At 44.6% G+C, this 23,257-nt stretch overlaps 1 protein-coding gene across 1 annotated transcript; it reads left to right on the top strand.

Annotated features, from left to right (window-relative positions):
- The first annotated feature begins 388 nt into the window (after positions 1–388).
- Tmem174 (transmembrane protein 174) lies at positions 389–1,401 on the top strand. The gene is made up of 2 exons (XM_051182930.1): positions 389–1,031; positions 1,199–1,401. Exons 1-2 carry the CDS (start codon positions 406–408, stop codon positions 1,302–1,304), a joined length of 732 nt encoding a protein of 243 aa, XP_051038887.1. The 5' UTR covers positions 389–405; the 3' UTR covers positions 1,305–1,401.
- The last annotated feature ends 21,856 nt before the right edge of the window (positions 1,402–23,257 follow it).

Below are 23,257 nucleotides of genomic sequence, written 5' to 3'. Positions count from 1 at the left end.
CACAAACCTGGCTTTGGTAGGACAGAAACACAACCACATTTCAGTGCCATGACTAGAAAAGCACCTCCTGACACAACAGTGGCTTGAGAAGTGTTTATTATATTATTATTATTATTATTATTATTATTATTAACTATTTTGACTAGATGTCTAGATGAATGAATGTAAAGTAGAAAGACAGCTTGCCACTGTTTCATCAAACAGAAACCTCTACTCTGGAAACCTACAACAAAACTTCAGGCTTCATTTCTTGGACCTTTATTCTTATAAACAAAGTTCAGCCTGTGTATGTTATACTCTGTTAACCACGGAAACCCAAAGGTCCTTCTCTAACTAACCCGAGCCTGCGCTCCCTGCTCTCACAGACTCTGTCTCCTCTCATGTTGGACAGTTGTGTGAGGAGCCATGGAGTACAGCAATAATCGCCCGGAGGACTTCCCGCTTAATGTGTTCTCTGTCACTCCTTACACACCCAGTACCGCCGACATCCAGGTGTCCGACGACGACAAGGCGGGGGCCACTTTGCTTTTCTCGGGTATCTTTCTAGGGCTGGTGGGGATCACGTTCACTGTCATGGGCTGGATCAAGTACCAGGGTGTCTCCCACTTTGAATGGACCCAGCTCCTCGGACCCATCCTCTTGTCAGTCGGAGTCACGTTCATCCTGATCGCTGTGTGCAAGTTCAAAATGCTATCCTGCCAGTTGTGCACAGAGAGCGAGGAAAGGGTCCTGGATTCGGACCAGACTTCGGGAGGACAGTCGTTCGTTTTCACCGGGATCAACCAGCCCATCACCTTTCACGGGGCCACCGTGGTGCAGTACATCCCTCCTCCTTACATTTCTCAGGAGCCTCTGGGGATGAACGCCGCCTCCCTGCAGCCCATGATGAACCCTTGTGGTCTTGTACCTTCTAGCGGGGCAGTGGCTGCCACACCAAGTCCCCCTCAGTACTATACCATTTACCCTCAAGACAATGCTGCGTTTGTGGAGAACGAGGGCTACCCTCCTTTCGTGGGTGTTGGAAATGACAGGTATGCTGGGTGCTGGGTTGTCCCTCTCCCGTTTAGCATCACATTGAGTATCTGTGGCTATGTTTGGACCTCCAGGCAGGTGACAGGGACTGTAAACAGTGTGCCCTGCCACCCAGGGTGCCAGCAATGGATCTCTGCAAGTGCAACTGTGTTTTGTGCTGTTTCAGGCCCAGCTCTGATGCCGACCAGCTAGAAGGGATGCAGTTGGAAGAGGAAGACTGTGTACATTTCTCTCCTCCCCCCTATGAGGAGATATATGCCCTCCCTCGCTAGGGATTGTAACATAGGGAATGGACGTTTATGCGGTGGTGATGTGATACTTGGAGAAAATTATGCCGTGATCTTCAAAAGTTAAATGCCAAAGCAGCTCAGGCAATCTTACAGATGGCATTCAAGGTGGGAAAGAAATGGGGGTGTGAAATGACCCAAGACTGTTCAATTAAGCTGCCCTGGGTAAATTCCCCTGTGCTACAGGTCTGATCTCTCAGCTAAGAAATTCTCCGCAGCTGGAGGCATCACTTAGTGGCAGAATGATATGTAGCATGCTCCGTGCCAGAAAAACAAAAACAAACCCGGGTAAGATCCCTCTACTGCGGTTCAGGAGGAAAATGCCACCTGTTTCCCCATCCCCCACCCTGTCTCCATTTCAAGGCATTAGTGTCTTAGGAGTTTTAACTCCAGCTGTCATGGCAGCTTTCACAGCGATGGAAGTGGGACCGGACAGAAGCAGGGAAGAGAGGGAGTCCCAATAGCGGCTTCCCTGCACCCATGCCAGACCTTCCAAAGCCGACTTCCTTATCCCAAACAACCAGGGTGCTGTCTGGTCTCCCTTGGATCTTGAGAAGTCTGTAAAAGAAATAAGAAAGGGACAGCCCATTAACAAATAAACGAATAAATAGAGTGGAACAAAATAATGCCTCGTGTTAGAATAGTATTGGATGGCTGATGAGCCAGAGTGGAAGAGATCAGGAGGATAATGAATAAAATCCATAAGCTGTCACCAAATTACACCAAAATATTGCTACTGTATTCTTCTGCAAGGTTGAAGTTCAAGGTGTAATGTAATGTCTGTGAGTGAGTTCCTGCCCCCCCCACCCCGATCTGCTAGCTTGAGCTAGCTCAGTCAGGTGGCTTACAGAACACAGGTACGTTCCACAGAGTCAAGCTGTCCTGTCACTGGACAGCTGTCAATCATTGAGACATCTCTGCAGGTGAGAAGGACTCACGTTCCTCAGAACACAGGAAGCTGATTGCCTTCATCTTCCTAAACCTGAACTGTGTCCTCAGCAACCAGAACAAAGTTGCAGACTTTAGGAGGTGTCTAAAGGTTTTACAAAGAGAAAGGGCCAGTCAAGGTAAAGATTTTTTTTCCCAGGAAAGAAAAAAGAATTAGCAGGTATTTAAGGTTTTGGTACTGTGCATGTTTATGTATGTATGTATGTATGTATGTATGTATGTATGTACACACACACACACACACATATATGGGGGGTATTTTTACTTTCTTGGCTTTTTACAATGATTCACAGTATGCCTTAGGGATAAAAGCTTTTACAGCTAGTTTTCACACTGGTGACAATAAGTAATAGAAAATTAGAAGTCTCTGTACTCAGCATGGTGACTCTCTATTCAACACGTTCATGAAACCCTGGACACCTACTACGTAACTATGTAGATTAGGATGACCTCAACCTCACAGAGGTTCACTTGCCTCTGCCTCTAAGTGTGCTGAGATTAAAGGTGCCCACACGACCAGCAAAATCCCCAGTTCTTAGCTAAGGGCTGCTGACTTTAGGGAGAAAATTGGGAGAGGAGGACATGGCAGAGCATCATTAATGGCACACTGATTGACAAATGACACAGCCCTGTCCCTTGCCCTTCTTCTGCCCATTCTCACCTCCTTTTATAATCACGTTTTGAGTCATAATGAGCATCAAAAGGGAAATGTCAGCAAAGGGAGTCTGTACAGAGCTGGGTTGGACAAGACAGACAGTCACCTTGGGATCACTGGGAGAGTCAGCTTTTCAGAAATGGGACCTCTGGGGATTTTAATTCCAGGCAGCAGAGTCATTCAACACCACTGTTGTAATCCCTAAGCCAACATAGATGCCATTTATGTCTCTAATGATGCCACTTCAGGACTGATGTCCTCAGCAGTTCAAGGTGTATGTGAGGTTTGCAATAGTGTGGGGATCAGAAAACTGGAATTTGGGAGCTAAGAGTGTAGTTCAGTTGATACAATACTTGCATAGCATGCAGAGCCCTGGCTTGTTCCCCATTGCTACATTTGCTGATCATGCTGGTCCATGCCTGTGATCCACGCACTCTGAGACAGAAGCAGGAGGGTCAGAAGCTCAAGGTTATTATCTGCTCCAGACCATGTCTGAGGCCAATCTGATACACACGCAACTCTGTTGAAAAAGAAAGATAAGGGTGGGAATTTTTTTTTTTTTTGTCAAGCCACACTTATTTGTTGCCATCTACTTTGTGTTGGCACAGCGGCCCCAAAGCCAGAAGATATTTGTAAAAAACCAAACCAGGAAAAGAGCAGATACAGCCCAGCCCTCAGGGCACTTCCAGTCTAGTGGGGAAACAGACATTGGTTATTTTTCTGAGACCTATTGATTATTCTTACATTCCTATGGGGAATCCTGGAGATGTAAAAGTCAGAGCCGTAGCCTGTGTGACTCCAGAGTGTGCTATTCACAGGGTCAGTCTGGCTACTGGTGTTGGCTGGAGTGAGGACTACGCAGGGACTTACAGGAGCTTTTATATTTACCAGAAAGAGAGGGAGGACAGCACACAGAGGGAGGAGCCTGCAAATGTGAGTGGGAGGCGGCACAAGAGGCACCACGTGGGCCAGAGAAGCTGTCTTACCTGCTACACCAGCCCTGAAAGGAGCATTAGTCTTTTGTCCACAAGGGAGTGGACTCGCTAATTTTCTTGCTGTGAGACAGTCCCACCACACTCCGTTTATATTTGGGAGTAGTGAGGCTGAATTATGGGAAATCCGCTGAGGGACACCTGGCCTGTGACCACAGGTGCTTGCTTGGACTCAGGGTCGGCCAGGATGTGTTCTCAGCAGTTTTTGGTTGCTTCCCAAATGGCTGCCTTTGAACTTTCTCCCCATATCCTATCAAGGGTGAATGTGAGAGTGATCTGGGGACAAAGGACTGCATCTGTGGAGGAGGCAGCCTGGCTTTGGGCAGACACTGAAGGAGTCCAATGTCCAGTCTGCCAAGCTTGTAGGTTTCGTGTGAGAGCCCTTGTGAAGGATATTTCATTTTTATCTCTTTGGAAGAAAACCGCTTTATTCTAATTGACTCACAGATAGTAACCTTGTATGGTTTAAGGAGACACACAATCGTTTGCCCAGCCCCCAATTCTATACCATCTCAGGGACCGTCAATGCAGTTGGAACAGTCTCATGGCTATGTGAGGCAGTGTGCTGTGAACATCGAGAGGGCTAACAGGTAGCCTTGCACCCTATACTTTCATCATCAATTTCATTTTTTGAGGTGAAAAACTTGGTGATCAAAGACAATTTTCTATCTCTTCAATTTGAACCTAAATAATAATAATAATGATGATGATGATGATGATGATAATGATAATATAACCCTCTCTTATCACCTTTCCTCTGTCCCTTGAAATCCTCCTTCCCAGCACGTGCCTCTTCTACTTTGGGTGTGTGTGTGTGTGTGTGTGTGTGTGTATGTGTGACTGTGTGTGCAAGTGTATAAATGTTGTATTAGTCTCTGTGTTAGTATGTGTGTGTAAGTGTGTGCATATTAGTTTGTGTGTATGGTAGTGTGTGAGTATGAGAGTGTGTGTGAGTGTGCATATGTGGGTGTGCATGTGTGTGTGTGTGAGTGGGTGTGGGTTGGTAGGTATGTGTGTTATATGTTTGGCACATCGGCTCATTTGCATGAGCATGGCAGGGTGTGTGTGTGTGTGTGTGTGTGTGTGTGTGTGTGTGTGTGTGTGAACTGGACTGTACTAACTCATTTACAGTCTGACACGGGTCAATGCTTCCCTGAACCCTCACAACCAGCACTCATAGAAACAAGGGAGCTGCTGCTGCTTCCCGAGGCTCCTGATGAGGGATTGGTGCACTTCTGAGGTCCCAGTGTTCTTCCCTCCACCTCAGTGATGGCACTAGCCAGTGGGTGGCAGTAGCTGCAGTAGCTGTAATGGCTGTGATCTGGGTGTGTAGCGTCAGTGAGCCAACTGAGAGGGGGGCTGCTGTTGGTGGCAGAGCCGCAGGGGTGGCCTGAGGACAGCTCTCACCTGAGGGACTCTGATGGCATAGGGGCCCCTGGGAACTCTTTGCCTCCCATGGGCATCCCGGGCAGGAGTCTGTGGGAGTGTTTCAAACAGGTAACTGTGACCTGTTAGGCCAAGACCCAGAAGGCTTATTAGGGTGGAATGCCTTTGCCTCCTGCCTGTGGCTACACTCCGCCTGCCCTCCCCTGGGGTCATGTGGTGGACCACCTACAGAGAATTCAAAATGTTGCTGGAAAGGGTCTTTATTAAAGGAAACAAGTAGGTTTTTTTTTTAAAAAACTTTATTAGTTGTTGTAATCAAACCTACACAGATAAGACCTTTCAATGTAATACTGTGTGTTACCACTGTACAAATAAGAACAAAAAATGAAGTTCAACATTTTAATAAAGCTGTTAATTCCTGTGCAATGGTAACTTAACATGGAGAAGCTTTTCCTCCACAGTTTCAACACAGCTAGCTTCTAAGAACCCTATATGCATATGCCTAATTTTATGTTTGTATTAGAAGTCCAGTAACAGTTATAGAAACATCCAGACCCCTTCACTAGAAAACAAAAAACAAACAAACAAACAAAAAAAGCCCCAAACTCATAGGAAAGGACACAGTACTGTTGACGCTGTGGGACCACCACCATTTCTTTTTTATTAGCCTGCCAATCATGGTCTGGACAGAGAACATTCTGGTAGCACCACTGAGAACAGCTCTGATAAGGCAGGGTCACTCCTGCTCATTATGGGGCAAGTACAAGCTATTTTATAGCCCTTGAGGTTAGGCACCAGCCAGGCTGAACTGAGACCGTTTAAGACTTGAGCCTACTTTTCCAGCAGAGGGCCCCAAAGACGGCATGGAGGAAAGGCTAGTGAATGAAGGAAGTGTGTGTGTGTGTGATATGGAGCAGTTGGCATGCACTATGTTTTTAGGGTTCTTTTTGGTTTTGGTGTTTTAGATTTTATTTATTTATTGCATGTCTGCATGTCTGCCTGCAGGCCAGAAGAGGGCACCAGACCTCATTACAGATGGTTGCGAGCCACCATGTGGTTTCTGGGAATTGAATTCTGGACCTCTGTAAGAGTAGCCAATGCTCTTAACCTGTGAGCCATCTCTCCAGCCTCCCCACAATGTTTTTTTAAAGCAGGGCATCTCACTGGCCTGGAACTCACTAAGTAGGCTCGGCTGGCTGGCCAGTGAAGCCCAGGTGTCCTTTCATCTCTGGGATTATAAACGTTATACAGCCAAGCCTTCTTTTAAAAACTTGTTCTGGGGCTCAAGGTTCAAACCCAGTTCTTTGTGCTTGCATGAAAGCAATATCTCAACTGAGCTATCTCTCCTCCCCTCCCCTCCCCTCCCCTCCCCTCCCCTCTCCTCCCCTCTCCTCCCTTCCTCCCCCTCCCCTCTCCTCCCTTTCCCTCCATTCCCCTCTCCTTCTTTCCCCTCCCTTTCCCTCCCCTCCCCTCCCCTCTCCTCCTCTCCCCTTCCCTTCCCCCTCTCCTCTCCTCTCTTTTCTTTTTGGTGGTGAGGGTTTCTCTGTGTAGTCCTGGCTGTCTTGGAACTCACTCTGAAGACCAGGCTGGCCTCAAACTCAGAAATCCACCTGCCTCTTTCTTCCTGAGTTCTTTTTCCTTTTTTGAGACAGGTTTTCATTATGTAGCCATGTTGACCTCAAATTTATGATCCTTCTGTCTCAACCTCCAGAGTCGGGACTATTTGTTTTTCGCATGATTACTATCTTGGAACAAATAGATGAGGGGTAATAATGGTCTATGAAATCAGTGTAGCCACCACTCAACCTCAATGATTATCAACTTAACAGCACAGTTACCTGGACATTTAAAAAATTATCAAATTACTTTATCTAAAATATTTTATTAAGTCAGGCAGTGGTGCATGCTTTTAATCCCTGCACTCGGGAGGCAGAGGCAGGCAGATTTCTGTGTGTTTAAAGCTAATCTGGTTTACGGAGTGAGTTCCACGGCTACCCAGAGAAACCATAAAGAAATCATTTTTATTGTGTACCGCTAAAGAAACAAAGCTCATAAACAACTACACCACCCATCTTCACACATAAAAATGTATATTTGCTTCAGATCACTAAATATCTAGTCAGTGCCCAATTGCCCCTCTTTTATGTCTAATTCTCAATCTTTCCCCGATTTGCATCAAGATCCCAATGAAATGAGATGCTTTTACTCAATACCTAAACGCCTAAACCTCTGGCAGCTTTATACTCCATCTTGGGCAGCAGAGAGTTTGCAAATGATTCATAGTAGTGAGCAGATGTTACTTTCATTTTTTGACGTTTTTTCCACTTTACATCTCTTTATCGGCAGCTCCTCACTGGAGGATTCCTGTGGAATTTGTAGATTTTGCCCCTACTATAAACATATTATCATCCCCCCCCCCCACAGAGGCCTAGAAGAGAAACAAAAGTGTGATAAGAGAAGGATTTTGGGTGTCTGAGAATTATCTTCCACGGAATTGTTTTGGAAGCATTGGGAACCCTTGACAAACATTTTTTTTCTTTAACAATCTCTGCCTAGGAACCATAAAAACTCCTTTGCACGCCTCATAACCAAAGGTGAAGCCTCTCACTTGCTCCTTATTAAAATATCGCCCTGTACGATTTCACTCTCAGAGGTGTGTACACACTCATTCACCTGCATTCTCTTATTATGCAGTCTGATTTATGGATTTCTCCCCCCCCCCACTTATTACTTGTAAATCATCAAGGATTTTATGCCCCAAGCAGTCAGCAGTTGGCTATAAAATCAACAGAGAGCTGCAGTAAATAAAGCTTCACGGGGTCACCGTGGAAGAGTTAATGACAAATCAGAAAGCAGAGACGACGTCTTGGATACTGTTCTCACCCGCCTGGGGAAGCCACAGAGGCCTCAGACAGGGGATTTTGTTTCTCTTGAGCTTTTAAGAAGATAAATGACCAGAGGAACGGGTAAGGAAATCCGTTCCCTGGGTTTCGGAAGGATTCTGCTCTGTGTTGCAAAACCTACACGGGTGTAAATCATAGACTCAAACAGGAATGTGCTCTCCAGCCCATGTTCATACGTGAGCTAGATGGGGAGGGCTATTTCCCTCTCAGACCTTAGATCAAAAGAAGAACATTTTCAATGTGGACCCAAGGGTGGCGCATGAAGGTTATCCCAACACTAAGGAGGCAGAGGCAAGTTCTAGGCCAGGCAAGCCAGGGCTATGCAGAGATACCCTGCCTCAAAGGGAGAGAAATGGATGGTTACAGTGGCACACTCCAGTGAATGTTGAAGAGGCACAGGTGGAAAATTATGAGTTCAAGGCCAGCCTAGGCTACACATTTCCTCATCCACCTTGCCAGTAAAAAATACCAATAAATAAATGAACACATAAATAAGTGAGAAAATGTTCTTGTATATGCTTAATACTTTTATACATGGGAAAAACCACTCAAATTACACACAAGAACTGGTAATGGTTATTTCTGGAATGGAAAATGGAAGACTAACTAATGACTTAAAAATCATATTAATATTTCACCTGTTTATAAAGTTACTCACATTCTCATGCAGTTAGGTTTCTGTTGCTGTGATAAACGCCATGACCAGGAGCAGTTTGGGGGGGGGGAAAGGGTTTATTAGTGTTCCATGTCCATCACTGAGGGAAGTCAGGGCCGGAACTCAAACAGGGCAGAGGTAAGAACATGGAGGAAAGCTGATCACTGGCTTGCTCTCACAGTTTGAGCAGTTTGCTTTCTCTCTTATTTTATATTTAGTATTATTCTTAACTATGTATAAGTGTATGTGTGTGTGCGTGCGCACACATGTGTACATGAACGTGGGTGTCAGATCCCTCTGGAGCTAGAGTTACAAGGTGGTTGTAAGCCTCCATATGGGTACTAGGAACTGACCTTGGGTCTTCTGCGAGAGCAATACACACAGCTATTTCTCCAGCTGTTAGTTTTCTTTATTACACAACCAGAGTCCACTCACCCAGGGGTGACACAGCCCATAGTGGCCTGGGCCCTCCCATATCAACCTTTAACCAAGAAAACGCTTCCACAGACCTGCTCACAGGCTAGCCCAATGAAGGCACTTCTCTCTGTGGACATCTGCTGTTGACCCTGTCTTCTTGAGTTCTGCTAATGAATAGTTCTTGTGGATGCTGCTGCAGTCTGTCGAGCAGAAACAAGGCCGACAGAGACTCAAGCGTATACACAGCGATGTACGTGTAGCACTGTACCCAGGCTGCTGTACCCAGGATGCACACAGCCTTTCCCATCGGTCAGAGGCTCCTTGTCTCTGGAGCAGCTTTCATTTGATAACCCCCATGTGCATTATACTGAAGTTCCCCCATGACATGTCCAGGGCAGCAGCTGCACGCACTTTCCCAATCCGCTCTTGCACCCCGGGAAAGTGTGCGGTGCCAGCAGCAGTCTGGGTCCTCAGGAGGATGATTTTACAGACCAGAGAAAAGACCAACTCATAACACTGGCAGAGACTGCAAAGATGTGGCCACCAGCCAGGGAATGCCAGCAGCCACCAGGAGGCAAGGGACAGACTGTCGGCTGGAATTCCCAGATGGAGTGTGGCCCTGCCACCATCTTGGTTCCAGGCTGAGACAGAATAAACTTCTGTTGTTTTAAGTCACCCCGTTTGTGGTAGTTTGCAATAGCAGGCGTGGGAGAGTAATGAGGACAGCACACGGCCCAGCAGTGGTTCTGTTCTTAGCCAAGCATGGTGGTACACATCTGTAACCCAGTACTTAAGAGGCGAAGGCAGGAGGGCTGTGGAGTCCAAGGTCAAACTGGGCTACACAGTAGGGCCATGTCTCAAAAACCAAATAAATGAATTAACTAAATTACAATTTAAAAACAGCTATATTCTTCCCCAGTACTTGCAGTAAAAACTAAACCTGGCCTGTACTCAGGAAGCTGAGGCAGAAGGCTAAAATTTCAAGGCCTGCCCGGGCAATCTGCTTCATAATACAACGTTTAAGGACAGTGTTCAGGAGGGTACTTGTGTAGCATACGGCTATTCTAGGTTTGATCCTCAGGGGAGAGGGATCCAAATGTCAGCTTCTCTACAAAATGCCTTACAGGAAGGGTTAAACATAAGCCTTTGGGAATGTCTTTTTAGTAGTCTGGGAGAAGGTAAGCCTGTACAGAATACTTTATTGCACGTCAATCGTTGCTCTGAAGAAAGCAGGCCTGTGAATGAGTCGCTGGCTGAACCAACAATTTCTCTCAAGGGCCATTTGAACTTACTGACCTGGGTGTGGCAGCTTGTGCTTGCAATCCCCATACACGAAAGGGACGGCACAAGGTTCAAGGGTTCAAGTCTAGTCTGGGCCATGTAGTAAAAGCTAGTTTCAAAAAATAAAAACACAAAGATTGATAGGCAGTTCTGAGTGACTCAGGCTCATGTGTTTGGGAAACACGATGAACAATGAATCTGCTACTTCAAGTGAAATGCCCAACAGTGTTTGTTGATTCATAACCCTCAACCTTTCGCACAAAAACAAGAACTTTGGGAAGCAATGTTTGCCATTATCTTGACAGCATCCTCAAAGCAGACCTGCCCTTTAAGATGAATAGTGATGCTTAAAAATGTGATTTAAGAAATTCTATACAATGACATATGTCAACATTCAAAAGGTCTGCACAGCTTGAAGTAGGAATACTTCCCATATGACTGTGGCATGACATTGTATAATAACACGTGTGGGAGAAGACATTCAACATATAAACAGGCCAGTCCATGCAACTAGGACAGGACACTGCACAATAATATGTACTGGAGAAAACCCACTCAATGTATAAACAAACAAGCGCATTTTAATGTAAAGACCACCACACATTCACCAATATGGCTTCAGACTCTACACTGCATGTCACTTTCTCAGATAACTATCAAATGAATTTTGGTGTCAAATTCAAGAAAAATATCCATATCATCTGAAACGTCTTTTAAAAACCACTTCTGTTTTCCGACTACACATCTACAAGAGGGCTGGGTTTATTAATATAATTTAACCAAAACAAAACCATAACAGATTAAAGATGGAAGCAGATGTAACATGACTGACTCCACTAAGTCAAACATTAAAGAAATGGTAAAAAAAATAATAATGTCAAAACAAAACAAAACAAAAAAACAAAACACACACACTCATCACACCTTTGCTTTGGAAAACACATTACTTAACATATAATTTTTATTTTTAAATTAATGAAAAATAATTATTTTCTCTTTCTTTTGGTTTTAGCCTCTGACATGGCAAATAATAAGATGTATTATTTCATAAATAAGACACCTTGGCACTTCTCAATACTTTTTAAAGATCTAAAATGTTTCTAAGACCAAAAGATCATGGGAAGCAGGTGGTAATGTGTCAGTTAAAAGACTACATTTCCCAGCTATCTTTGCAGCTACGCTTGGCCACCTGATTAGTTCTGGCTAGTCAAATGTAAGGTGAAATTTAGGGAAGGGCTGGGGGAAATTTGCTTTTAAAGAAGAACACGGGCTTGTATGTGATCAGAGGGACCCCCACCAACCACCTGTAGTGGATGGTTGTCAAGGAACAGAAAGATGAAAGAAAGCTAAAGGACCTTCATCTCAACAACCTTAATTCTGCCTGATTGCCTGCTCTAGGTTTCTGATCAATTAAGGAAAACCAAACTTGTTTATTCAGTAAATCTTGCTTAAACCACCAGCATTCTATCTTCTCTGCTAAGTGCAGTAGAACCCAATTGTACTGATTCCCTTAAATGTGAAAATATGCTTGCTTAGGCCAACCATAAAGGACCTAGCTATTTGAAAAACAGGTTCCTTCCTCCTCCCCTTTCTCCTCTTCCTTCTCTTCTACCTGTGAGTGTTTTGCCTGTCAGTGTGCATGAGCACCAATGTGTGATTGGTCCAGCAGCGGCCAGAAGAGGGCATCAGATCCCCTGGAACTGAAGTTATGGAAGATTGTAAACCATCACGTGAGTGCATCACATGGGTGCCGGGAATCAAACCCAGGTCCTCTGCAAGAGCAATAAGTGCTCTTAACCCCTGAGGTATGTCTCCAGCCCCGGGAACTTAGCCTTATATGGTCTGTATAGCTGTTTCTTATGCATTTTTAAGATTTTATTCCCATGTCAACCATTGTCTCAAACCATGATGTTGAAAGAACATTCAAGATTAGTATTAGAGGAGCTTGAGAGATGGCTCAGCAGTTAAGAGCACTGGCAGCTCTTCCAGAGATCCTGAGTTTAATTCCCAGCACCACATGGAGGGTCACAACCATCTGTAATGAGATATGGTGCCCTCTGTAGTGAGGTAGTCCTTCTGTAGCACTGACCACGCCCATTGGGGGGTGGAGCGATGGGCGGAGGTGACCTGAGGAAGGAGGTCGGAGGGGGCCAGGAAAGGCGCTCCCTTTCTGGCGTGACTCGGACAGGAGAGGATCGGGTTGAATTTCCTGGTGTTCATCTGTCTAGGTTGTAAGTTATTTCTCCCTGAATAAACATCTATTCGGCCTATTTGTTTATCCTGATCCTTATTTACTGCAATATCTGGTGTCAGAAGTGGGATTTACCTGGGTTTTGCCCCCAGGCGGCAGAAGCCGCCCCCTCCCCCCACCTTCCCCAACGGGCAGGGTTTAACCAGGTGGACTCACCACAGCTTTGGGACATTTGCCTCTTCCTTACTGCAAAGGAGATCTTTGCTGCTAAAGCAGACCTGAGAAGGCACTTACCGCTTAACATTTTTTGCCCATTTCCGCACGGGACTTTGCATTCCCGCAGAGCCTCTCGGCGGCACCCGCCCGGCGTGCGCCACCACAACCGGTTTTTTACAGGAAAACAGAGAAAACCTATCATCAAACAGCCAAAAGACACTGAACATGTAGGAGCCTACAGAAGAGAAGACAGCTCTTCAGAAACAATCACTTAAGGAAGCAGAATCTGATATATGGAAAAAAAAATATTTAATTGTAGTAAACTATTTCTATATAGAAATCTATTTCTCTCTACTATCTAGTATTCCTGAAGTCCCAAATTTTGTAAACCAATGCTGGCTTTGGAGTTGGATTTGGCTTTCCTTCTCTAAATTCAAGCATGTTGTTAAGATTAAATTCATGGTTTCTGCCTTAAATCAAGAAGCCAATTGGTGTAAGGCAGAAGAAAACAAAATCTGGGGACTCATATCTTATGCAATTTTCTCTCTGAAATCCTAATTTTCTCACATACTTTTAATGCTTATTGTTGTCTTTCCCTAATGCATACCTTAAAACTTGAAAATTTTACTTTAATATTGATGTGTAACTTTTCCACAAGGAATAATAACGATTCCTAACAGCAGTCTTTGAACTTTCCGGAAAGAAGATGGGGCCCCACATCATCATTTCCACTTGACTCAACCTGATGCATCGGAACTACAAACATCACCCTAAAACCGGTTTGAGACTGTTTTGCTCGAGACAACTCATGACTAGCTAGCTGTAATGGTGCACCTTTTTATTACACCCTGGCCAGTTTCAAATAGAACTACAGTCAAGAATTTTCTGCCACACAGTGACTAACTACATATGTCACAGCCAGTTCTGTTGAGAAATTTGGTTGCTAAAAATTTTCTTCCTACAGGATCCATTGGAGCAATCATCGTCCCATTTCAGCAGGAAGTAATCTTAATATGACTACGCCCCCTTTCCCTACCCTTGGAATTTTGGGATAATAGTCATCGTCTTTGGGTTGGTTTTAGTTATTTGGGATTGGGTGATGCTTACACTCTGGTTTATCTTTTAGACAGGAATAGGGAATGGTGGGTAAAGGTATGGTTTAGATGGGATATAAGTAGATTAGCCTATTTCCTTGAGAATTTGAGTATGAATGAGATAGTATTTTATAGCTTACATTGTTATGTATTCCTATGTGGTAAGCTATGTAAAATTAAGTTTATATTTTGTTATATTGTGTTAAATGTTTCCACTTATAATATTTATGCACATTATTTTTTACCATATTCTATGTATGTATACTTTTCCTGTATTCAAGACATTTTGTATATTGATACAATTTGGGATATTTATCTTGCTGCCCTTTATAGTTCTACCTCTTGTCTTGACACTTATACTCTACCTCTATTTTAGGGATTTACATGTAGGTATATGTAAATAGTTATATTGTTTAAGTATTTGTTCCTGCTTTACTCAGGAAAGTTTTAATCAGTCTTTTAGCTAAGTTCCCGAGTATTACAGATTATCTTCACTCACATTTCCTGTACCTATGAGATTAGTCAGATATAGATGCTTAATCTTCAATCACTTCATAGACATGCAGAACATGGCATTTAAATGTTTTAATATTAGTACTCCATTGACATGAGACACTGTTGCTCCTGACAGCACCGTGCACTTTCCCGAAAATATGTTGGACACTGATGTTGCTCCTGCTGGAGTTCAATCTCGCCTCAGCTAATGGCCTGTTGGGCATAGAATTGCCCCCACCTTGACCACTGATTTGGACATGCAGTCCTATGTGCTTGCAGGAGACAAATATAGAAGACTGCTTGACCTTGCCAAGTCAGGGTAAGACAGCCATTCTATTTCCCTGCTGTTGTTGTGGTCTGTCAAGTTCTCTTGGCCTTAGCCAAATCTGGGTGTACCAACGTTGCTGTGAGACCTAGGGTGACTGTTCAGGTGGTTTGCTGTTTCTGTCCTTGCTGCACCTTTTGGAAGTTGTCCATCCGCATTTCCTGTCTACTCTAGTATTGTTAATTTCCTTCTCAGGTCTTGATGAGGTTGAAGATTAAACTATCACAACTATTATTCTCTCTTCCTAGTTAGATATATTAGGTACTAGACTTACGTTTTCCAGCTTAGGACAACTCTATGGTAAACTCCATTATGCCCTCACCCTAGGACTAGATATGTAGGTCATTTTGTTCTCGATTTTCCTTTTCTTAGAGCACACTTGTTATTCACTGTTTTGTATATAGTTTTGTATTAAGCCTAAATCTTTTCTTTAGACTAAAAGGGGAATTGTAGTGAGGTAGTCCTTCTGTAGCACTGACCACGCCCATTGGGGGTGGAGCCATGGGCAGAGTGACCTGTGGAAGGAGGTCGGAGGGGGCCAGGAAAGGCGCTCTCTTTCTGGCGTGACTCGGACAGGAGAGGATCGGGTTGAATTTCCTGGTGTTCATCTGTCTAGGTTGTAAGTTATTTCTCCCTGAATAAACATCTATTCGGCCTATTTGTTTATCCTGATCCTTATTTACCGCAATATCCCTCTTCTGGTGTGCAGGCAGATATGCAGAAAGACTGCTGAATATATAATAATAATTTTTAAAAAGATTAATATTAGAGGCATTAAGAAATTTATTTCACTGTATGAAGAACAGTTATAAGATCTGAGCCAGGCTCTGGGTCATAAGCCCTAAGAGCCCCATTGTCTACGGGGTACTCACCTCCCGTCCAGGGCTTAGACTGTCCAGACTCAGCAGTAGGGTAGCACACTGTTATCAGTGGGAAGAGGGACTCAGATGGCTTCGTGACTTAACTGCTGTTCTAGGCGCACAACTTAAACTTTTTTTTAGCTGCAGGCAAACTCAGCATTTATATGCATGCTTAGCTGCAGGTCAGTTGCCAGAATGTCACCAAACCAAGTGTCCTAAGTAAATCCTATCATCACTCACACTCCATGGATGAGCTCAGCCCAAATAAACAGAGAGGCTCCCCTCTTCTCTCCCGAGGGCTGGTGGGTTCCACAGATAAGCTCATTGATAGTCTTGTTGATTGTTTTCTTTACTTCTCAAGCCATTATCGGCACAGTAATTGGCTGACTTTGAAAGTGTGGTTTGAGAAAGTCAACCTTGACCGTGGAACCACCCAGTAACCCAAATTCTCTAAGTAGGGGTGATACTGTGTGAAAGCTCAGGTGTCTTTTCTTCTGATTCACGCAGGAAGTATTACTGATGACTGAGAGCATCCTCTGGGGTGACTATTGCTTTGATGAAACACCATGACCAAAAGCAAGTTGGTGAGGAAAGGCTTGATTTGGCTCACACTTCCACGGCATAGACCATTATTGAAGGAACTCAGAACAGGAGCTCAAACAGGGCAGGAACCTGAAGACAGGAGCTGGTATGGAGGACACGGAGGAGGCTTGCTCCTCATGGCTCACTTAGCCTGCTGTTTTATGGAACCCAGGACTATCAGCCCAGGTATGGCATATCCACAGTGGGCTGGGCCCTCTCCCAATTTTCACTAATTAAGAAAATGCCTCACAGGTTTGCCTACAGCCAATCATCTGGTTCTCAACCTGTGGGTCTTGATTCCTTTGATCATTGCCTATCAGATATTTACATTATGATTCATAACAGTAGCAAAATTACAGTTATAAAATTGGAACAAAATGATTTCAAGGTTGAGGGTCACCACAGCATGAGGAGCTGTTAAAGGGTCGCAGAGTTAGGAAGTTGAGGACCACTGTTCTGGAGGCATTTTCTCAATTAAAGTTCTCTCATCTCAGATGACTCAGGTCAAGTCAACATAAAACCTAGCCAGCACAGGCATCCTTGGTGGAGAGCCAGAGAAAAGAGACATCCAGGAGCCTGACTCACAAAGGCTTAGAAGAATCTGGTCAGGAGATTGTTGGAAAATCCAAATGTCTACTAGATGTCTCAGATTTAGTGTGGGTTGGGGTGAATCTGTTTACGCACAGCCTCATAAGGATTAAACATAATAGCATGTGCTCATTAAAAACTCAAACTCAGATGGATGGTGGTGGCACAGGCCTTTAATCCCAGCACTTTTGAGGCAGAGGCAGGCGGATCTCTGTGAGTTTGAGGCCAGCCTGGTCTACAGAGTGAGTTCCAGGACAGCCTCCAAAGCAATACAAAAAAAAAAAAAAAAAAAAAAAATCCTATCTCCAAAAACCAGAAAACAAAACAACAACTAAAACTCTACAAGGCTATATGAATGTCAACTGCAGTTACTCATGCTTTAAGTAACATTCAAGCAAATGATTAGGGTGGATTGTAGTTGTGTATCTTCTACTTTTAACTGGGCGACTTTAAGCAAGATCTTTAGCCTTGCTGAGCACAAAAAATACGAAGTTCATTTTTCTAAACAAGACTGCTCAGTCTAGCTATCAACATAAGCAGAAATGCCCTAGCATAGTTTAAGAGATGGCTTTTTAAAGTACACACGTATTTTTAATTGAAATAGAATTACATCACTTTCCCCCTCGAACCCCTCCCATATCTTATCAACTTGATAACCTCTTTTTCTTTCATTATTGGCACACATACACACACACACACACACACACACACACACACACACACACACACACGCACGCGCGTGCGCGCGCGCACAGATATATAAATGCTCCCTGCTGAGTCTGTTTTTGTTATTTGTGTGTTAAGGTCTTAGGGCTAACCACTTTATGTTGGGCAACCAACCTCATCCCTGGGAAAGGCTAATTCTCCTTCTCCTAGCAGCCATTAGTTGCTTTTGTATAGGTGAAGAACTTTCCACGTTGGCATGTCCATTGATAATGCCATTGTTCTGGTCTTGTTTATGTAGCCATTTCTGGTTTCTAGGAGACACTGTTTCACAGCAGACTTCCTGGTATTTTACCTCTTACAGTCTTTCTATCCCCTCTTCCTGTGTTCCCTAAGCCATAGATGCAGGAGCTGTGATGTAGATGCATCTTTTGGAGCTGGTCTCCCCATGGTCTGTTGATCTCTGCATTGTATATGGTTGTGGTTTTCTGTGATAATCTCCATTTGCTGTAAAGAGAAATTCTTTGATGGGGTGGTGGCAGTAGCTACACTTATCTGTGAGTATAAGATTTAGAATGTAGTAAGGAATTATGCTGACCTAGATGGCAGCAATAGATTCTCTTCTAAGATTTGTGATCTCATGAGCCCTGGGGAAGGTGGCTAGGTTTCCAGTACCAGATGTGACTTCCCTCCTGTTGAGAGGCCATAAGTCTGGTCAGATAGTTGTTGGTTACCACCAACACATGAAAGCCACTTACAGAACCTTTACGGTTATCTTGTCATGCAGTCATTATGATTCGTGGGCGTCACAGCTCGGTGGGACTATTAATTGCTTCCCTCTGTTGGCAACATGCATAGTATTCTCTGGTACCATGAAAACTAGACTGCACAAAGGAGGCCTTCAAGCCAGATCCAGCTCCAGTCCTGTGTCCCAAATATTCCATATTTTCAGCAATAGGGACCCATCTTTAACCATTGAGGGGCCACCAAGGGCTACAGCAATAGCCTGGATTGTTTTGGGAATCACTTGAGCTACTTGACCAACAGTACAGAAGGAGGTTTCTTGTGCCCCATACTGTGCTTTTTGTTATTCTGTGGTTAGTATATAATCTATCTATCTATCTATCTATCTATCTATCTATCTATCATCTATCTATCGTTTATCTATCTATCTATCTATCTATCTATCTATCTATCTATCTATCTATCTATCCATCATCTATCTATCTATCTATCTATCGTCTATCTATCTGTCTATCCATCATCTATCTATCTATGGTCTATCTATCGGCTATCTATCTATCTATCACCTATCTATCTATGATTATATGTATTGTGTATAGTTTTAGGTAAACATAAAGATATAACTTTAACAAAATAAAATTTACCCTAATGTATTATTTGGAATTCAATGATTGCTTTGTTTGTTTTCAGTGCTGGGGATCAAACTCATGCTCTTGTGAATGCCAGGCAAGCACTCTTTCTGAGTTACACACCAGCCCCTCAATTATGTCATGGGACTATGTCCCGCGCTACCGTCTCGCCAGCAAGAACGACGCGGCACACTCAGGATCCTTCTGCAGTAAAGCTTTAATGCATCTTGAGAGGGAGAGCATAAGCTTACAGAGCGGAGACGCCAAACATCCAAAACCCAACCCTTATATAGGTTTACAACCTTCGCCTGGGACGTGTCACCTCCTGATTGGCTGCAGCCCATCGGCCCATATGACGCCACGGAAGAGGCAGAGGCCAAGGGAGGGAAAAATCACCCTGCACCTGCGCATTGACTTGTTTACTCTCAACGCCAGCTGGATGCAGGCGCCATCTTGTAATGGAGAATGCAGGGACGGCTCCCTACAGGACTAAAAGTCTCAACTAATTTTAGGTGGGGTAGATTCATCTTTCCGTCATATGTAAGAAACCAGAGTAACCTATTACAGGGCTGCTCCTGCCTCCAGTGGCTCTGGCTCTGTCTTTCTGTTACATCAAAGTAACTTCATGGCCTGACACGAATGCTGAAGCTCCATTTTAAGTAACTGATGAGGGAAAAGGAGGACCTCACAGCTGATTCAACTCTTTATTTTTTATTTTATGCTCATTGTTCTTATGTTTTTTGTTTTGTTTCAGTTTTTGCCTGTATGTATATCTATCTGTGTGAGGGTGTCAGATCTTGGATCTGCAGACATTTGTGAGCTGCCATGTGTGTGCTGGGAATTGAACCTGGGTCCTTTGGAAGAGTAGCCAGTGCTCTTAACCACTGAGTCATCTCTCCAGCCCCCAACTCAGCTCTTAAAGAAAGCACTTCTGAAAGTCCCTTACTACAGATTTGGCTGTCTGTGTCTGTCAGTTCCACATCCTTCAAACACAGATTAAAAATACTTTTTAATTGCATCCCAGGTGAACATGGGCTTTCTCCTTTGTCTTATTGCTATTCTCTAGACAAACCATTCATCAACTGCCTATAGAGAGGGCACGTCCTAGGCGTTATAAGTAATACAACAGCGATTGAAAGTATGAAGGCTTGGCTAGCAGTTGCGTAAATGCTGTGCTGTGGTGAATAGGAGGCTTGAACATCTGTACATTTTGAGAATGGTATGGTGTCCTAGACCTGATCCCCAATGATAATAAAGAATGATTGGACTGGATTTGGAGAAGCAGCTCAGGGGTGAAGAGCGCTTGCAGAGGACTGGGGTTCAGGTCCCAGCACCCACATAGCAGCTCACAAACATCTTTAACTACCATTTCAGGGAGCCAGTGTAAGGATGGAAAAATTTATCCTAATTTTCCCTAGACTCTGCCCCCTAGCAGTGAGTAGGCAAAAGGTCATTCTTGACTGTTTATAACAGCAGCTTGGGTTACTGACAGCACCTGTGAGTGAATGAGAACAGGAAATGAGCCATGCCACACTACCCAGGAGCCCTATCGAAAGCAGACTTCCTGGGCAAAGTGCGGGCTTGAATAGTTCAAATTGATTGGTCCACACTGGATGCTATGAGATGATTGGTTTGTGATGCGCGGGCTTTGTTGTAACCCTATAAAAGCTGTCTGAACCCTGTACCCAGTGTTCCCAGTCCTCTACCCCACGTGGAGTATGGCTGCCGACCCCAGTGCACTGGAATATAAAAGACCTCATGCTTTTGCATCAAGACCGCTTCTCGTGAGTGATTTGGGGGGGGGGGCTTTCCTGAGTCGGGGCGTGAGGGTCCATGCCCTCCGAGGGTCTTTCACCAGCACTTTCTTCTGGTGAAGAACGTCTGGACACCAGACAGTACACACCACACACCTACATGCAGGCAAAACACTCACAGACATAAAATAAAAAGAAACAATTCTCCCCTGTCTCATCCCCCCTTCTCCCATTCCTCCCTCGCTGATAGAATTGGCCACTCCAAGCTGCAAGGGAGTCTAGAAAAAAGCATTTTGTTGCTGCTGTTCTACTAGGAAGAGTGAACTGGATCGAGTAGGCATCTACTTAGCATTCTCTTTTCTCCCCCTCTCCACTTCAGTCAGGATTCAAATGTCTGCTCCAGAATTGGGAACTTAAAAGGAAAATGTTTGTTTTGTAATCCCACTGCTGAACCAAAAACAGCAGTTTTGAGATGTGAAGGATAAATAACCAGGCCAGATGGAAGACTTCAGCGGATAACGTTCACCTTGTACTTTCTGAATGACAGCTGCACTCACCAGCTTAAGAACCCCAGTGACTTACAGAAAGCTAGGCTGTAAAGCAGGCCAGCTCTGGACCCGGCACAACTTGTTTGTGTCACATATTTGTCTGTTTTTGCTGAATTCTTGTGGGATTTTGGTCTTTTCCATCTCCCCATTTGAAGGACGTCAAGATGTTACAAAAAAAATGTTGACACCGAATCCCTGTGGTGGGCTCTGAGGATATTGCCACATGCCGAATAAAGACCATTCCAATGGCTAAAATCTAAGGGACTGGATCCTCGGTTCTGGAAGGTGGCAGGAGAAGAAGAGCAGGAAGCCAGACACGCTGGGGAGCTACCAGGAACTCACTGGGCCTTTAGAACTGCATTTGGTGCAATTAAATTGCTAAGGGGGTGGGCAGGCACAGTTCCCTTGTGGCCTGAGAGGAAACTACAGCCACGAACGTGGCTGATTTACAATCGGAAAATGACTGGCTACCAAGGGAAATGAGCCAGATTCTTCCTAGAGCTTAAATTATGCTCTCAGCCAAGCAATCAAAGCACCATGCTCACCCTGGGCAGAGCACTGAAACTGAGCGGCCTCCAAATGGGGCTTGAAAAGATTCTTGAGTTTTCAGAGGCCCCCACCCCTCACCCACCCCTCCATTGTCAGAAGGGAACAGGAAGCAGAGGAGGTCCTTCAAGGGTGAGGCTTCACATCTATACAATCTTCAACCCCATCTCCAACCCGAGGGGGAAAAGGACAAGGCCAGATCATGCACCGAGCCTGTGATCTCTTGAGTCATTGGAGATCGTGCAGGATCAAGAGGGGTGGGTAAAGACAACTTGATGGGCTACACCGGTCACGTACCACATGTCTCAAGGGTGTGTCACTCACAGCATGGGATGGTCATGCAGCACGTGTCCCCTGTGAGGGTCATTCACAACATCGTTTGACTTCATGATTCTCAGCTGTGGCTGAATGTTAGAATAATCTGCTCAGCTTTAAAAATCTCCAACCGGAGTGCAGCTTAGATCCATATAACTTGACTATCTGGACATCAATAATGATTAAGGTTCCCCAAGTGTTCCTACCTGCAGCTAGAAGAGCGGATTGTCAGGTTCACAAGGACTTTGATGAATGTGCTCTGTTGCTCAGCTGTGGAGTCCTGACCGTGGAGTCCTGACTGTGGAGTCCTGACTGGGGGAGGTGAGCAGTGGAGAGTCCACAAGAGTGTGGTAGGAAAAAGGAATGAATGTCTTCTAGAAAGAAAATGAATTAAAAAGAAACCTATAGGCTGGTACTCAACCAGTATCCTGTGACCAGGGCTGAACGACTTAGCACTGTACACATGATTTGATTTCTGAGGCTTGCGTGATTTCAAACTTTCCTACTCGGAAAACTCCCAGCTCCTTAGCTTCACCGTGTGTGTGTGTGTGTGTGTGTGTGTGTGTGTGTGTGTGTGTGTGTATGGAGGGACATGTATATTTGTGCATGGTCACGGGCATGTGGAGGTCAGAAGACAATCTTGTGAGTCATTTCCCATCTTGCCAACGATTTCATCTTTTTTTCCTGAGACAGGTTTCTCACTGGCCTCAAACTCATCAAGCAGGCTGACTGGCCTGTGAGTCTCAGAGAGCTCCCTGTCTCTGCCTCCCCACTGCTGAGATCGTTTCAAGTGTGAACCACTGTCTGTGGCATTTTTTGCCCATGTTCTAGGGACCAAAATTGGGTTCTTGTACTCGCAAGGCAAACACTTTATATACTAATCATCCGTTTACCTTTTGCCGCTGGCCTTTGCCTTTCTCTGTTGCATATTTTTTTCTTGCCTTTTCACTCTGTGGCTGCCTGTGTTGCTGGCCCCTCCTCCCCTCTTCTTCTCTCACTCCTCCTCCTCTTCCTCTTTCTCTGTTCTCTCTCCTGGAAGCCCCACCTGTCCTTTTTCCTGCCTTGCTGTTGGCTGATCAGCTCTTTATTAGACCAATCATGTGTCCTAGACAGGCAAAGCGACACGGCTTCACAGAGTTTAACAAATGCAA

Source organism: Phodopus roborovskii, unplaced genomic scaffold (assembly GCF_943737965.1).
Source record: "Phodopus roborovskii unplaced genomic scaffold, PHOROB, whole genome shotgun sequence".
Taxonomy (NCBI): domain Eukaryota; kingdom Metazoa; phylum Chordata; class Mammalia; order Rodentia; family Cricetidae; genus Phodopus; species Phodopus roborovskii.
The sequence above is the reverse complement of the archived record's forward strand: the minus strand, read 5'-3'. Positions and strand labels throughout refer to the sequence as shown.

Coding starts and splice junctions, on each gene's coding strand:
- Tmem174 (XM_051182930.1), top strand. CDS start 406: ATGGAGTACAGCAATAATCGCCCGGAGGACTTCCCGCTTAATGTGTTC. Junction 1,032..1,198: donor GTGGGTGTTGGAAATGACAG/GTATGCTGGGTG, acceptor GTGCTGTTTCAG/GCCCAGCTCTGATGCCGACC.